Source organism: Tachyglossus aculeatus, chromosome 10 (assembly GCF_015852505.1).
Source record: "Tachyglossus aculeatus isolate mTacAcu1 chromosome 10, mTacAcu1.pri, whole genome shotgun sequence".
NCBI classification, from domain to species: Eukaryota; Metazoa; Chordata; class Mammalia; order Monotremata; family Tachyglossidae; genus Tachyglossus; species Tachyglossus aculeatus.
Window position 1 is genome coordinate 58,641,647 of NC_052075.1, and position 16,756 is coordinate 58,658,402.

At 46.8% G+C, this 16,756-nt stretch overlaps 1 protein-coding gene across 1 annotated transcript; it reads left to right on the forward strand.

The window, feature by feature from the left end:
* The first annotated feature begins 5,984 nt into the window (after positions 1-5,984).
* LOC119932933 (olfactory receptor 6C75-like) lies at positions 5,985-12,561 on the forward strand. The gene is made up of 2 exons (XM_038752058.1): positions 5,985-6,934; positions 12,441-12,561. Exons 1-2 carry the CDS (start codon positions 5,985-5,987, stop codon positions 12,559-12,561), a joined length of 1,071 nt encoding a protein of 356 aa, XP_038607986.1.
* The last annotated feature ends 4,195 nt before the right edge of the window (positions 12,562-16,756 follow it).

A 16,756-nucleotide genomic window follows, 5' to 3' on the forward strand; every position in this document is an offset into this window, starting at 1 on the left:
ACAGCTGAAGGGGGTGTTGGACATGGGTGTCAATAAGGAAAGAAAAATGGTTTTGCCTGGCAGAGGAGAAGACAGAGTTAAGGCAGGAAAGGATAAATCTAGAGTGAACAAGATTCTCTTGGTGTTTAGACTTTCGCCCGCAGAGTTCAGCAGCTCGGGCATAAGAGCGAAGGAGACAGACAGTGGCAGTGATCCACGGCTGTGGGTTAGTGGTGCAAGAGCGACAAAGGGAAAGGGGAGCGAGTGAGTTGAGTTGAGAGGGTGGAGTTGAAAGCAGTAATCTGGTCATCAAGGGTAGGGAGGATAGGATAGGGAGGAGAGATGGGGTGTAATGCACTGAGAAAGCTGGATGCGGTCGAGAGAGCGGAGGTCTCTGTGGGGGAGTAATATAGATTTACAGGGTGGAGGAGTGTGAGAGAGGAGTCAGGTGAGAAAATTATGGTCAGAGAGAGGGATATCAGAGTTGATGAGGGTGGAGATAGTGCGACAGTAAGAGACGATGAGGTCGAGGGTGTGACCACGTTGGTAAGTCATCTTCAATTCCCTTCTACATCACCATGACTGGTTCCCTTTGCTCGTCCTCCCTCTCCCAGCCCCACAGCACTTATGTATATATCTGTAATTTAATTATTTTTATATTGATGTCTGTTCATTTGTATTGATGTCTGCCTCCCTCTGCCCCAGATGGAGAGCTCACTGTGGGCAGGAATGTCACTCTTTATTGTTGTATTGTACTTCCTAAGGGCTTAGTACAGTGCTTTGTGCACAGTAAGCGTTCAATAAATACAATTGAACGAATAAATAAATATATAGTAGTAGTAGTTATAGTGACTCTCTGTCTCTCCCATCTTCACTCCATACATCACTCTGCGGGCCAGATCATTTTTATTAAAAAAAAAGGCTCAGTCCATATATCCCCTCTTCTCAGAAACCTCCAATTGTTGGCCATCTATCTGTGAATCAAATAGAAAAACCTAACTATAGGCTTTAAGACACTAAAATCAGCTCTCCCCCTTCTACTTACCTCCCTCATCTCCTACTGCAACCCAACCCACACACTTAGCTTCTTCAAGCGCTTAGTACAGTGCTCTGCACACAGTAAGAGCTCAATAAATACGATTGAATAAATAATACCAGCCTACTAATTGTACCTCAATCCTTTCTTTCTCACCACAGACCTCTTGCCCACATCCTTACTCTGGCTTGGAATTCCCTCCCCCTTCATATCTGACAGGCCACCACTACCTCCACTTCATTCATTCCTTCATTCATTCAATCATATTTAATGAGAGCTTACTGTGTGCAGAGCACTGTATTAAGTTCTTGGGAGAGTACAGTGTAAAAATAAACAGACACATTCCCTGCCCACATAGAGTTTACAGTCTAGAGGGGGAGGCAGACTTCGATATAAATAAATAAATTACTGATTTGCACATGAATGCTGTGGGGCGGGGATAGGAATGAATAAAGGGAGCAAGTCAGGGCCAAGCAGAAAGGACTGGCAGAAGAGGAAAGGAGGACATAGTCAGGGAAGGCCTCTTGGAGGAGTTGTGCCTTCAAAGCCCTACTAAATCATATCTCCTCCAAAATCCCTTCCCTGACTAAGTCCTCCCTTCTGTGTCACCTACGGACTTGGATCTGTACACCATAAGCTCTTTGATATTCATCCCTCTTTCAGTGCCACAGCACTCATGGACATGACCATCTGTAATTTATCTTAGCATCTGTCTCCCTCTATAGACTGTAAGCTCCTTGTAGGCAAGGATCATGACTGGCTACTCAACTGTACTGTACTCTCCCAAGCACATTGTACAGTGCTTTGCACACAGGAAGTGTTTAATAAATACCACTGACTGAGTGATTGATTGATTGATTGATTGATAACTGTAGTAGCAATAAATGTAATAATAGGAACACAGTTTTAGTAGTAGCAGAAGTAGTAACACTAATAGAAATAGTAATAGTAGATATAGTAGCAGCAGATTCAATAGCAGAAGAAGTAAAATCAATGAATGAATGAATTATTATTAATTAATTATTATGGTATTTGTTAAGCGCTTACTATATGCCAGATATAGTACTAAGCACTGGGGTAGATAAAAGATAGTTGGGTTGGACACAGTCCCTGTCCTTTGTAGGGCTCACAGGCTTAATCCCCATTTTACAGATGAGGGAACCGAGGCACAGAGAAGCGAAGTGACTTGTCCAAGGTCACACAGCAGGCAAGTGGTGGAGTGGGAAATCTCATTGAATACTCAGTAACCTGTTCTGATCACTCCATTTATAAATATATTTTATTTCTACTTCACCCATTAGAGTGGAAGCTCCCCGTGGACTGAGAATTTGTCACATGTTTCTCACAAACCCATTTCTAGTCACATCAAATGAGAACTCCTCTCTGTTGGCTTTAGGACTGTCATACTGCTATCTCCCCGATTACCAACCTAATCTCTTCTCCCAGGCCTCCTACTCAGACTGCAGCCTTTCTTCCTCCCAAACAAACCTTCCAAATGTACGTCGCTGGTGATACTGCAATATTCCATATCCTACTCCCTTCCTACTCCAAGAAACGCCCTGCCCTCTTCCGTCAGCCATAAAACAACAGAACCCTCCTTCAGAGTCAAATGTTACTTCCTCCAGGAAGCCTTCCTTGATTGATAATTCCCCTTCCTGGTTGAGATGTCCATTAGCCACTTTTACTACCTTGTGCATTTTTTCTTTTTTAGTCTTGTACTTGTAGGTTTTGTGAGTGTGAGTGTGATTCGTATTTGAATGACTTGCCCGAGGTGATCAAAAGACCCGTGACAGAGCTGGGAGAAAAAACCTATGATGGATCCCAGATAAAGGTAAAATGGGTTAGGTAACCTCTAGGGCCCTCGGAATGTAATCTATCTCTTTTCTTATGGCAACTGGTAAGCACTTACTATGCGTGAAGTAGTCTGTCAGTTAATCATATTTATTGAGCACTTACTGTGTGCTCTGCTAAACGCTTGGAAGAGTACAGTACAACAATGAACAGACACATTCTCTGCCCACAGCGAGTTTACAGTCTGGAAGTGGAGAGAGTCATTAATAAATAAAAAGGCACTGTTCTAAGCCCTGGGGCAGATACAAGTTTATCAGGTCTCACATGGGGCTCACGGTCTAAATTGGAGGGAAGAGGTTAATCCTGATCCATGCCAAGTGATGATCTCAGATGATGTTAGCAAAATTCGTGATTTTGCCTTGGTGGAACACTGCTGCATTCTTCCTTTCTGTAACAGGAAAGAATAACTGTTCTGTGAAGAGAATGATGATATCACTGCTCTTTACAGGAAAAGTGAACTCAACTTTAAGAAAACCAAATGTAATTACTTTAACTGTTTTTAATATCTCCTTCCTGTCTTCAAACTTGAGGACTGCTGGAAGTGATCAGAGCTGATCCTGTGTGATGAACTATCCTGGGTAGTGATGAATCTCTCTTTCTCCAGTCACCCAGAGGCTATGGAAAAAGCAGTAGGGAGTGAGTAAGGGAAAGAAAAGAATGTATGTCTGTGTATGTACGTATGAATGTATGTCTCACTTCATTACTCTCTTACTACAACCCAGCATGCACACTTTGCTTTAATGCTAACGTACTCACTGTACATCGATCTCGCTTATCTCGCCGCTGACTTCTCGTGCACGTCCTGCCTCTGGCCTGGAACGCTCTACCTTTTCATAATTGACAGAAAATTACTCCTCCTACCTTCAAAGCCTTATTGAAGGCACATCTCCTCCAAGGGGCCTTCCCTGATTACCTCATTTCCTCTTTTCCCCCTCCCTTCTGCATTACCCTGACTTGCTCTTTTTATTCACCACGCCCCACCAAGCACCACAGCACAGCACGCATGTATATATCTGGAATTGATTTCTATTGATGTCCATCACTCCCTCTAGACTGTAAGTTCGTTGTGGGCAAGGAATGTATCTGTTATATTGTTGTGTTTCACTCTCCCAAGCTCTTAATACAGTGTTCTGCTCACAGTAAGTGCTCAATAAAAACGATGTTTCGATAGAGGTGGACATCTGTGACTTCTGACTCTCAAGCCATATATCTCAGCACCTTGGACAATGCCCACGTCCCCTGCTTCTAGATCCAGCACTGGATAGAAATACTCCAGTAATATTCTAGACAGTGACATGAAGATGTTCTCGTGATACTGTAGATAGTATCCAGAAATGAAGTGCTAGGTGCAGCCCAAAATTCTGACCCAAATCAGACCGTCACTTTGGAGCTTCCTTCTACTGCTTAACATTGGATAAAATGGAAGTAAAGGTTAAGGAAGGAAAACATGCGCATTTTCCTGGAAAATTTTCTGGGGCTAAGCGCCCCCCTCCCCACCCCCTACTCCAGGATAAACCCAGTGTCTCTGCCCCTCCCAGGGGAAGAACCTAGCCAGGGGTCTCCAGGCTGAGTCTCAGCAGCCCTCTCCTCGCCTCTATGCTCTGAGCACCTGTTTCTGCTCTCCGTTATGTTTCCCAAGAGCCCCAGTCTACATCGTCTGCCATCGTGGTTAATGGTGTAGATTCATTAGTGTTCCTGAGCAGGGCTTCCCGCAGCTCAGCTGTGGCTACTGGCCCCCGTTTCCCCAGAGCCCATTGCGAACAGAACAGATAAAGCCAGCCTGACTCTCAGCCCTCAGAGTCTCTCGCCTCCCTGCTCAGTGAGTAGGTCTCCTTCATCCGGACAAACCATGGTCAACCCCGATGATCCCGACAACGGGGATATGGCTCCGAAAGCAACAGCCGATAAAGCTTCCAAGGGTTCTAGATGATTTCTGGGAAAAACCAGGGGGAGTTCTCCCCTGGAAGAGTCTGGGAGAGATTCCTCCGGCCCTACCCCCACGACCAACACGCTGATATTTTAGATGGGTGAGGTATAGTCTGTTTCTGTGTGTCCAAGAGGTGGAACTAGACTTTAAACCAAAATTCTCCTCTATCTCTGCATGCCGTGTCAAAGTCCCTAGAAAGCCATTAGAGTGGGAATATTGTGTGATCTTTGTTAGGCACAAAAAAGATTTTCCTTTTCCTCCACCTGCCGTTCTGTAGGAAATAACTCCGAATGCTCTGTCGGTGCACTCATCACCCAAACGGTAAATTAATTAATCAATAGCACTAATTTAGAACCTACTCTTCAATAGTTAATCTATCAAGCCATAGAATTGACTAATCGCGTACAGCACGATTCCAAACTCTTAAGAGAGTAAAGCAGAGTTAGTAGAGTCCAAACCTAGGTGTCAGAAGGACTTGAGTCCTACCAGGCTCGGCCACTTCTTTGTTGTGTGACCTTGGGCAAATCATTTAACTTCTCTGGGCCTCAGGTACATCATCTGTAAAATGGGGATTAAGACTATGGGCTCCACTGGCACCAGGACTGTGTCCAGCCTGATTAGCCTGTATCTTCCCAGCGCTTATCACAGAGCCTGACCCATGGTAAGTGTTTAAGAAATGCCATAAAAATACCTGTCCTCACGTAGTTAACAATCTAATGGGGGAGATTGTAGGGGAGAGGGATTAATTCAGAGAAAAGTGTTGGTGAAGTAGAGATTGAAACTAAGGACACTAAAATCAGAAAAGAGGCTGATGGGGTCCATAGTTAAAAGACACTGCCTCCTCCTCTTGTTTGGAGGACACTTCACTCATTCAATCGTATTTACTAAGCGCTTACTCTGTGCAGAGCACTGTACTAAGCGCTTGGAAAGTAAGTAACCTCGTTAAGGGCAGGGAATGTGTCTGTTATTGTTATGTTGTACTCTCCCAAGGCCTTAGTACAGTACTCTGTACACAATAAGCCCTCAATAAATGCGATTGAATGAATGAACGACTGAATGAAGGAAGGGAGAGAGCAGGGGTTCACTGCTCCTGGCCTCTCCACCTGGGTCACAGGCTGCTTCTGAGCCAGCTCTCACTTCCTCCCTCCCTTCTGCTGCATCAACAGGTCCAGTCAATGAGAACAGGCAACCATGGGAAACGGCACGGGGGTGACAGAGTTCATCCTCGTGGGGCTCACCGATGACCCCCAGCTGCAGGCTCCGCTCTTCTTCGTCCTCTTTCTCACCTACACATTAAGTGTCACCGGGAATCTGACCATCATCACCCTCACCTTGCTGGACTCCCGCCTCCATACCCCAATGTACTTCTTCCTGCGCAGTTTCTCCTTGCTGGAGATTGCCTTCACGTCTGCCTGCATTCCCAGATTCCTGGTCACCATCGTCACCGGAGACAGAACCATTTCCTTTTCCAACTGCTTCGCTCAGCTGTTCTTCTTCATCTTCCTGGGGGTGACGGAGTTCTTCCTCCTGACCGCCATGTCCTACGACCGCTATGTCGCCATCTGCCGGCCCCTACACTACACGACAGTCATGAGCGGGGGCTTCTGTGCTCTGCTGGTCCTCTGCTCCTGGTTGGCTGGGTTCTTGGTCGTCTTTCCTCCAATAATCGTTCTCCTCCATCATGACTTCTGCTTCTCCAATATCATCAACCACTTCATCTGTGACTCTTCTCCCATGCTACAGCTCTCCTGCTCGGATACCCGGTTCTTGGAGCTAACGGCTTTCCTCTTGGCCTTGGGGACCCTTCTGGTCACCCTGGCTCTAGTGACCGCGTCCTACACAGCCATCATCCGTGCCATCCTGAAACTGCCTTCCTCCAAGCAGAGGAGAAAGGCCTTTTCCACCTGTTCCTCCCACATGGTCGTGGTCTCCATCTCCTACGGCAGCTGCATCTTCATGTACATCAACCCATCCCCCAAGGCAGGGGTCTCCTTCAACAAGGGGGTGGCGGTGCTCAACACCTCCGTGGCCCCCATGCTGAACCCCTTCATCTACACTTTGAGGAATGAGCAGGTCAAGCAGGCCCTAAGAGACCTGGTGTATCAGGTTCGGTGTTTCTTAAAGAAGGGAGGGAGAGCAATGTAAGTGGGAGTGGACAAAGGGAGAGCTAAGCAGAAATAGCAGTGATGATATTTATTGATTGCTTCCTTAATGTGGAGCATGGTACTAAGCATATAGGAAAATACAACAGAAGTACAGGGCATATTCCCTGCCCACCAGGAACTTCAGCTCTTGTGGAGGAGAGGGAAGCAGTCCTTAATATACAGGGACTCAATGACTGAATATTCCCTACAATGCCTGAAATAGAGCCTAAATCATTTGTACCTGCTCAATAAATACCACTGATTCAAACCTAAGAAATGTCTTTATGACCTCAAGAGAAATCGCTCTGTCCAGAGGAAACACTGCATAATATTTTAGAGAAGCAGCATGGCTTAGTGGAAATAACACAGGTCTGGAAGTCATAGAGAATGTTGAGAAGCAGCATGGCTCAATGGAAAGAGCCCTGGTTTGTGAGTCAGAGGTCATGGGTTCTAATCCCGACTCTGCCAGTTGTCAGCTGTGTGACTTGGGCAAGTAACTTCACTTCTCTGTGTCTCAGTTGCCTCATCTGTAAAATGGGGATTAAGACTGTGAGCCCCACGTGAGACAACCTGATTGCCTTGTATCCCCCCAGCGCTTAGAATAGTGCTTGGCACATAGTAAGTGCTTAACAAACGCTATTATTATTATTATTATACCTGCGTCACTCTCACACTTGGATTTACATCCTTTATTCACCCTTTCTTCGGCCCTGCAGCACTTATGAACATATCCATAATTTATTCCTTTATATTTATGTCTGTCTCCCCCTCTAGGCTGTAAGTTCATTGTGGGCCGGAACATGTCTATCAACTCCGTTTTATTGTACTCTCCCAAGAGCTCGGTAAAGTGTTCTGCACACAATAAGCACTCAATAAATACGATTGACTGATTAGTAATAGTAGTAGTCATAAGAATAGTAATAGTAGTAGCATTTATCAAGTTCTCAGTTAGGGCCAAGTACTGTACTAGGTGCTTGAGAAGTACAGAATAGTGAAATGACATATTTTCTGCCAACAAAGAGCTTACCCAAAGTAAAATTATTTGCAACTAGAGAGGTCAAAAACAATTGAATTAATCGAATACATGAGTACTAAGGAGGGTATAAGTAAGTCCATATGTTCTAGAGTTGGCTGAGGGAATGATATGGCTCTGGAGAGTGAGAAATTAATTGGAGAAAGCTTGTTGGAGGAAGTGAGATTTTAGGAAGGGTGTCAGTGTTGGCAGAGGGGGGGTTTGTCTGGTGTATGAAAGAAGGGAGTTCCAGGCCTCCTCACTCCTCAAATCCTTCTGATGGTTGACCATTCCTGTCCACATCAAGCAGATACTTCTGACCGTGAGTTTCAAAGCTATCTCTCAGCATTCTATCTCTCCTGCTTATCTCTCATTCTCTCTCTCATCCCGCTACACCCCAACTTTCACTCTTTGCTTATTCCAAGCAAGCCTAATCACCGTGACTCATTCTCAATCATCACCAACCCCTTGCTCCACGTCTTTTTTCCTGCCTTGAACTCATGGCTCAGTGGAAGGAGCACGGGTTTTGGAGTCAGAGGTCATGGGTTCAAATCCCGGCTCTGCCAATTGTCAGCTGTGTGACTTTGGGCAAGTCACTTAACTTCTCTGTACCTCAGTTACCTCATCTGTAAAAACGGGGATTAAGACTGTGAGTCCCCCGTGGGACAACCTGATCGCCTTGTAACCTCCCCAGCGCTTAGAACAGTGCTTTTCACATAGTAAGCGCTTAATAAATGCTATTATTATTATTATTATTATTATTATTATTATTATTGAACTCCCTCGCATTTCACGTATGCCAGACCACGGTTCCCTTTCTTCAAAGCCCTTCTGAAATCCCTCTTCCTCCAGGAGTTCTTCCCCACTTAATTTTTCTTTTACCCAGGTTTCTTTCTCAACTACCTCCTCAGCACTTATGCACGCCCTACTACAAATAGAACTTCTGTTCGTATCAGTTTAGCTTCTCCCAGTCAATATCCCAGTATCTTAAGATGCATAAACCAACGAGCCAATTCTAGCACATATGACCTTAATTAACCCATCTTCAGCACTTGTGGATTCATCTTTATTCAACTGTAAATTCAATTATTTTATCATCATCATGATTATTGTTGCCTTTGTTAATCACTTATTAGGAGCTAAACACTGTACTAAGTGCTGGGGTAGGTAAAAGATCATCAAGTCAGATGCAGTCCCTGTTCCACATGGATCTAACAGTCTAAGCTGGAGGGAGAAATGAATCTCTGTTTTACAGTTGAAGAAACTGATGCAAAGATAAATTAAGTTACTTGCCCAAGGTCACAAGGCAGGCAAGTGGAAAAGCTGGAATTAGAACCCAGGTCCTCTGACTCTTTGACCCGTGCTTTTTCCACTAGGCCATGCTATTTCTCCTTCTCAAACCTTCCTTTCTTGTGTAAGAAACTTGAGGGCAGGGAATGTGTCTCTTGATTCTATTGTACTCTCTCAAGAATTTAGTACCTCTATTTAACCACTCAGTAAATCATTTACAGATTGATTGATTGATTAATTGGGCAAAAAATAGTACAGTTCAATGCACCCAGAAAGTGCTTATAACTAGTACTTGTACAAGTGCTCTTCTATTTAAGCCCTTACTTGCCCATAAATCTATCTTCCTATTTTATCCGTAATTCATTTTCTGTCTGCTTACCCATTAGATTTCAAGCTCCTAGAGGGTCGGTTCCATGCCTTCTATCTCTATCAGTTTTTTTCTCAGGGCTTAGGGTAGAGGTCTGCACACAGTAAACGCTACTGATGGATTAAACCTGTGTGCTTCTCTACAGGGAAGGATTTGGGAAAGAACTGGCGGCTGTGAATCCCAGAGGGCATTTCCTGTAGGGACCATCTCTATATGTTGCCAACTTGTACTTCCCAAGCGCTTAGTACAGTGCTCTGCACACAGTAAGCGCACAATAAATACGATTGATTGATATTAACAGCTGGAGGCATAAATGGCTAAAGCCAGACAGTGGAACCCAGCCAAAAGGTCCTGTTTTAGGGTGGGACGGCACCGGGCAGGTGGATGAGCCTCTCCCCTCCCCAAAGCTAAGGCTGGGGTACCTGTCCCTCCCCAGGGAAAAACTCAGCCAGGGTCTCCAGGCTGGGTCCCTGCATTCCCCACTTCATCACTGGGCGTTGAATCCCCGGCTCAACCCTCTGAGATACCCCCAGCCCCGTTCTCCATGGGCCCCTATCTCCACTGACCACCACCATGGATAATGGTGTAGACTCATTACTGCCCCTGAGCTCTGTTCCCCGTGGCCCGGCTGTGACTCCTGGCAACGGTCCACGGAGCTCGTCGCAAACAGAGTGGATTCATTCATTCATTCAATCGTATTTATTGAGCGCTTACTGTGTGCAGAGCACTGTACTAAGCACTTGGGAGGTATACGTCGGCAACATATCGAGACGGTCCCTACCCAACCATGCTGTCTCCTGCCACCCCGACCTTCGAAGTCACCCACCTCCCATCTTGGAGAACCGAGTCCGTGGTTATGGCTGTTGGAATCTGGGACACGAGAAGCCTGAAACTTCTCCTCTGTCCACTGTCCCCTATTGGTCTTGTCTTATTTGTCATTTCCCTTATGTTTCCGTAGCCAGCCTTCTGCTCAATTATGCGTAGATGGGGAAGCTTCCAGAGACCATGTCTATTTCTCCCCGGGGTAATTTCCCCAGTGTTTAGTGCAGTGCTAGGCCCCATTGTCACACCTTACTCTGGTGTTGGAGAAGGGAGGGGAGCACCTCGCTGTGCTCTCTGAGAGTTTTCCCTCTCCCCGAGGGTCTGGAGCACGGAGAGGTCGCCTGGATTCTGAATCTGATCTGGTCTTGGAAGTGCTGTGGGGACAAAGGGAGGGGAGCAGACCTTTGGCTGACCTAGGCGGGCACTCCAAGAGAGGGTCTGCTTGTCGAGGAGCCACAGGGACGAGGCTGGTGGGAAGGGAAGGCCAGGGTATGAAGAGGTCGGGCAGTGCTCCCTGGTCCCAATCTTCTCTTCCCTGGTGAAGTGCCAAAACGCCGGTTTCGAGGGGGACCGAGTGGGGCCTTCCGAGTTCACTTTCTGAGGGTCATATTCAGGGACCTGATCATCGAGAAAGTAAGTCTGTCCCTGTTTTCCTCCCTGCTCCTTCTCCTTTCATCATCCTCCCCCCACCCCCTGAAAGCATATGTAGAGTTCATGGGGGCTGACTTTTGTGACCTCCTCTGCTCTGGGACCCTCACATGAGTTTTATCCATTAGTCAGGATGACACTGGACATGAATCATCATTATTATTTTCATCTTCATTACTAGTTTTATTCAGTAGCTGTTGTTTTTATTGTTGTTGTTTTTCTGGCATTTAGTAAGTGCTTTCGAGAAGTTGTCCATTCAGATCAGTAACCAGTTCTTGCCTTTGATGGCGCTCTCTTCACTCTTCGGAAGGAGGTGGAGCGAACTAATGAAAAGAGCACGGGACTAGAAGTCAGGAAGCTTGGCTTCTAGTCCCAACTCTCCCTCTGGCCTTTTGGCTGACCCTGGGCAAACATTTCAACATTCTGAAACTCAGCTTCCTCCTCTATAAATTAGGGTAAGATTGACTGTGAGCGCCCTGGGGGACAGAAATTGTGCTAAGCACTTCAGGCAGTGCTTAGCACATAGTGTGTTCTTTCTTAATGCTGTAATTGATTCATTATTTACCTAGAACAATTGATGAACCGTGTATAACCGCCGTCCAATAGGAAAAGACACCAGAGAAGTGGAGAAGAAAAGGAATATGACCAAGAGGAAAAGGAGGAGGAGGAGGAAGATGGGACAAAGAATAGAGAAGGGAGGAAGAGAAAGATGAGGCATAATGAGAGGAAGATGGCAAGATGGAAGAGGAGAACTAGAAGAAAAGACTAAAGATGAGGAACAGCATGAGGAGAAGGAGGGAGAAAGGGGAAGAGGAGGTAGAAGCGCAATGAGGGGAGGAAAAGGAGGAGAAGAAAGAGAGGAATAGAACGAGGAGAAAGAGGAGGAGGAAGGTGGAGGAGGGAGAAAATGGCAGGTAGTGGACCACATCTCTGGCCCCATTTCCTAGAGTCACGTCCCCTCAGGCTGCATGAATCAGGGCCACTGAAAGTGACTACCAGAACCAGGCAGAAGCAGACAATAGAGAGAAAGACAAATTAAACTGAGAGGTGGGAGCCGGAAAGAACCAGGCTTCGAGAGGAATCAAGAGCTTTCTGAGGACTGTGGGCTCACTCGTACCGTGGGCAGGGAAAGAGCCAGGGTTGGAGGGCTGAACTAGGTGATAGTGGTCAAACGGCGGCCCAGGAGACTCCAGTGGATCGTCAGGAGTGGAAGTGGGAACAATTTTCATACCAAACCCCTTCTGGTCACAGGATGCAAGGTTGGGTCGTGTGGCAACCGGAACCTGAACCACTGAATCACTGACCCCCCCAGGGGAGGGGGAATCGCTCGTTGGTTGGTCCAAGGGCTCTTCTCCCCATCTTAGGCTGCTCCTGTACCTGCCCTCAGCTCCCCCATCGCTCCTGTTGGTTCGGCTGACGCCATCAACCAACCATGGGAAACAGCACGAGGGTAACAGAGTTACTCCTCTTGGGGCTCACCAATGACCCCCACCTTTAGGCTCTGCTTCTCCTCGTCCTCTTTCTCACTTACGCATTAAGCATCCCGGGAATCTGACCATCGTCACCCTCACCTTTCTGTACTCCCGCCTGCACACTCCCATGTACTTCTTCCTACACAACTTCTCCTTGCTGGAGATCGCTTCACATCCACCCGCATTCCCAGATTCCTGGTCACCATCGTCACTGGAGACAGAACCATTTCCTTTTCCAACTGCTGCACTCAACTGTTCTTCTTCTTCCTGGGGGTGACGGAGTTCTTCCTCCTGGCTGCCATGTCCTACGACCGATATGGTGCCATCTGCCAGCCGCTGCACTACACGACCATCATGAGCTGGAGAATATGCTCTCTACTGGTCCTTAGCTCTTTTCTCTCCAGTTATCTGATTGCGTTCCAACCAGTTGTGATGATCGCCCGGCTAGACTTCTGAGACTCCAACATCCTCAACTACTTCCTCTGTGATCCTTACTCAATGATGGGGCTCTCGTGCACAGACACATGCTTCCTGGAGCTGTTGGCTTTCCTTTTGTCCTTGGAGACGCTCCTGGTCACCCTAGCACTAATGACCGCGTCCTACATGGCCATCGTCCGCACCATCCTGAGGCTTCCCTCTGCTCAGCAGAGGAGAAAAGCCTTTTCCACCTGCTTCTCCCACATGATCATGGTCTCCATCACATATGGCAGTTGCATCTTCATGTGCATCAAACCATCAGCGAAGGACAGAGTGGAACTAACCAAGGGGGTGGCAGTACTCAACACTTCTGTTTTCTCCATGTTGAACACCCTGTGGAACGAACAGGTCAAGCAGGCCTTCAGGGCCCTCGTGTACCAGGTTGGGTTTTTCTCCAGGAAGTGAGGGCTCATCTGCGATAAAATACTACAGGAAAATCTGCAGTAGTCGCTAAAGGTCGAACACAGACACTCGGTGCCTCTACATTAGCCTAATGCTTCATCTGTTTCATGCTTCATGCTGCTTCATTTAGAGAAGGAGCGTGGCTCAGTGGAAAGAGCACAGGCTTGGGAGTCAGAGGTCCTGGGTTCTTACCCCAGCTCTGCCACATGTCTACTATGTGACCTTGGGAAAGGCACTTAATTTCTCTGAGCCTCAGTTACCTCATCTGTAAAATGGGGATTAAGAATGTGAGCCCCACGTGGGACAACATTATCACCTTATATCCCCTCAGCGCTTAGAACAGTGCTTTGCACATAGTAAGCGCCTAACAAATGTCGTTATTATTATTATTATTATTATTGTTGTTGTTGTTGTTGTTGTTGTTGTTGTTATTATTATGTGCTGCCAGACAACGGGACTTGGCCTCTCTCCAGCCCTCTGTACTCCCCCGCACCTGCCCTCCTGGAAATCCCTCCCCTGGCCAGGTCTCCCTGCTACCCTATCCCTTCTGCCCTCGACCATTCAGAGGGAAATGTTGCCCTTTCCCTCCACGTGATAGTGACATTCCTATGTTTGCTCTACAGATTGGTGCCGAAGCCGATGGAGTACCAAAGATGCAACGTGATGTGTGTATTTTTCTCCTTCCCCTGGCTCCACACTCTTTCTCCTGCCTTGAGCTCCCTCACATTTCATACCAGCCACACCACCATTCTCTGTCTTAAAAGCCTTTCTGAAATCCCTCTTCCTCCAGGAGTTCTTCCCTATTTAATTTTATTTTTACTTAGGTCTCACCCTCCTAACTACCACCTCAGCACTTATTCAGCTCCAACAATCCATAGCACTTATGGGATGCTATGGGATAAGAACATAGCACTTATGTTCATATCAATTTAATCTCTTCCAATTAATCTCCCTTCGTCTTAAATTGAGCCAACTCTAACACAGGTGACCTTATTTACATCCATCTTCAGCACTTGTGCATTCATCTTTATTCAACTGTGCATTCTATTATTTAATCTGGCCATTCTAGTGGTAAACTGTTATTTCTGTTATTACTGTTATTAGCGTTATTGTTGTTGTAATTTTTAATTGCTTACTGGGTGCCAAACACTGTACTAAGCACTAGGGTCAGTACAAGACAGTCAAGACAGATGCAGTCCCTGTTCCACACGAAGTTCACAGTCTAAATTGGAGATAGAACAGGTATTGAATCCCCAATGAACAGCTAAGGAAAGTGAGACAGAGAGAAGTTAAATGACACAAGGTAATACAGTAGACAAGTGGCAGAGCAGGGATTAGAACCAGGGTCCTGGGGCTTCCAGGCCTGTGCTTTTTCCACTAGGACACATTACTTCTCATTTATTTCATACCTTCCTTCCTCTTTAGACTGCAATATTCTTGAGGAGAGGGGACTTGTTTGTTTATTCTATTGTAGTATCACAATAATTTAGCACTTCTCCGTAAGCACTCAATAAAAGCCACTGATTGGCTGATTGGCTCGGGAGGAGCTCATAACTACTACTACTACTACTACTACTACTACTACTACTACTACTACTACTACTACTACTACTATATGAGATCTTCTATTTAAGCCCTTAGTTTCCCTTAATATACCTTCCTATTTTATCCGTAATTATTTTGGGTCTGTTTCCTGGATAGATTGTAAACTCCTTCTCTCCTACTTCTATTGTGGTTTTATTGTATTTATGTTTGTTTGTTTTTTATTTTCTCAGCGTTTAGCACGGAGGTCTGCACACAGTTATTGCTACTGATGGATTGGGATTGAGTGTTTTCCTCCTGGGAAGGGATTGGGAAAGAACTGGTGGCTGTGAATCCCCAAGAGTGGTTCCCGAGTGGGATCAGTGCTGATATTAACAGCTGGAGTCCAGGCATAAATTAATTCATTCATTCAATCGTATTTATTGAGCACTTGCTGTGTGGACAGCACTGTACTAAGCTCTTTTTCAGCAACGAATGGCTGAAGCCAGAAAGCAGGGCCCAGCCAGAAGGTCCTATTTTAGGGCAGGGCAGCACCGGGCTGGCGAATGAGCCTCTTCTCCACTCCCTCAGGCCAAGACCCGTGTAACTGTCCCACCCCAAGCCAACGTCTACAGGCTGTGTCCCTGCAGTCTCCGCTTCATCTCTGGGCACTGAGCCTCCGGCTCTGCCTTCCGAGGTCCCCCCGGCCCCGTTCTCCATGGGCCCCGGTCTTCACTGGCTGCCACTGCCGTTGAAGATGTAAGCTCATTATTGCTTCTGCCTCTTGGCACTGCTCCGCGGAGCTCGTCGCTAACACAGCAGATAAAACCATCCTGGCTCTTGCCGCGTTGATCTTGAGAGCCACCCGCCTCCCCGCACGGAGAACTGGGGTCCGTGGCTGTGACTGTTGGAATCAAGGCCACAAGGAGGCTGAAACTTCTCCTCTGGCCACCGTCCCCTGTTGCTCTTGTCTTATTTGTCATTGCCCTTATGTTTTGTCGCCAGCCCTCTGCCCAATTATGCTTAGATGGGGAGCCTTCCAGGGACCGTGTCTAAGTCTCCCCTGGGTAATTTCCCCAGTGCTTAGAGCAATGCTTTGTCCCACTGCTACTCCTTGCTCCGTTGCCGGAGGAGGAATGGGATCTCCTCTCTGTGATCTCTGAGAGTCTTTCGCGTTCCCCAAGGGTCTGTAGCTTGGGAAGGTCACCTGGGGTGGGCGCTGTCTTTCTGGGTTCTGGATCGGATCTGTTCTCGGTAGTGAGGTGGGGGCAAAGGGAGGGGAGCTGACCTTCGAATGGCCTGGGGCAGGGCCCCGGAGAGAGGGTCTGATTGTCAAGGAGCCAGAAGGAGGGGGCCGGCTGCAGGAAGGAGTCCCAAATTTGAAGACGTTAGACAGTGCTTCCTGGTCAAGACCCTCTCCTCCTCTGAGGACCGAGTGCGATCTTCTGGGTTCACCTTCTGTGGGGCGCCATCAGGGACCTAATCATCAGGAAAGTGAGTCTGTCCCTGTTCTCCTCCCTGCTCGTCTCCCTTCATCACCTCTCCCGGAAAGGGTATGTGGAGCTCGTGGGAACTTATTCTCGTGCCCCCCGTCTCTGGGACCCACACACTCATTTTATCTATTAGTCGGGATGACAATGGACATAAATTATCATTATTATTTTTATTGTAATTATTTATATTTCAGTGGCTGTTGTTATTGTTGTTACGGCATTTAGTAAGCACTTACTGTTTGCTGAGCGCTTGGATAAGTGCACGGTTATACTATTGGACACAGTTCCTGACCCACACGGGCTTCACAACTTTAT

Bases quoted from the DNA above. Each gene is read 5' to 3' on its own strand.
- LOC119932933 (XM_038752058.1), top strand. From the start codon at position 5,985: ATGGGAAACGGCACGGGGGTGACAGAGTTCATCCTCGTGGGGCTCACC. The intron at 6,935-12,440 runs GTAAGTGGGAGT...TCCCCATCTTAG, and splicing joins AAGAAGGGAGGGAGAGCAAT to GCTGCTCCTGTACCTGCCCT.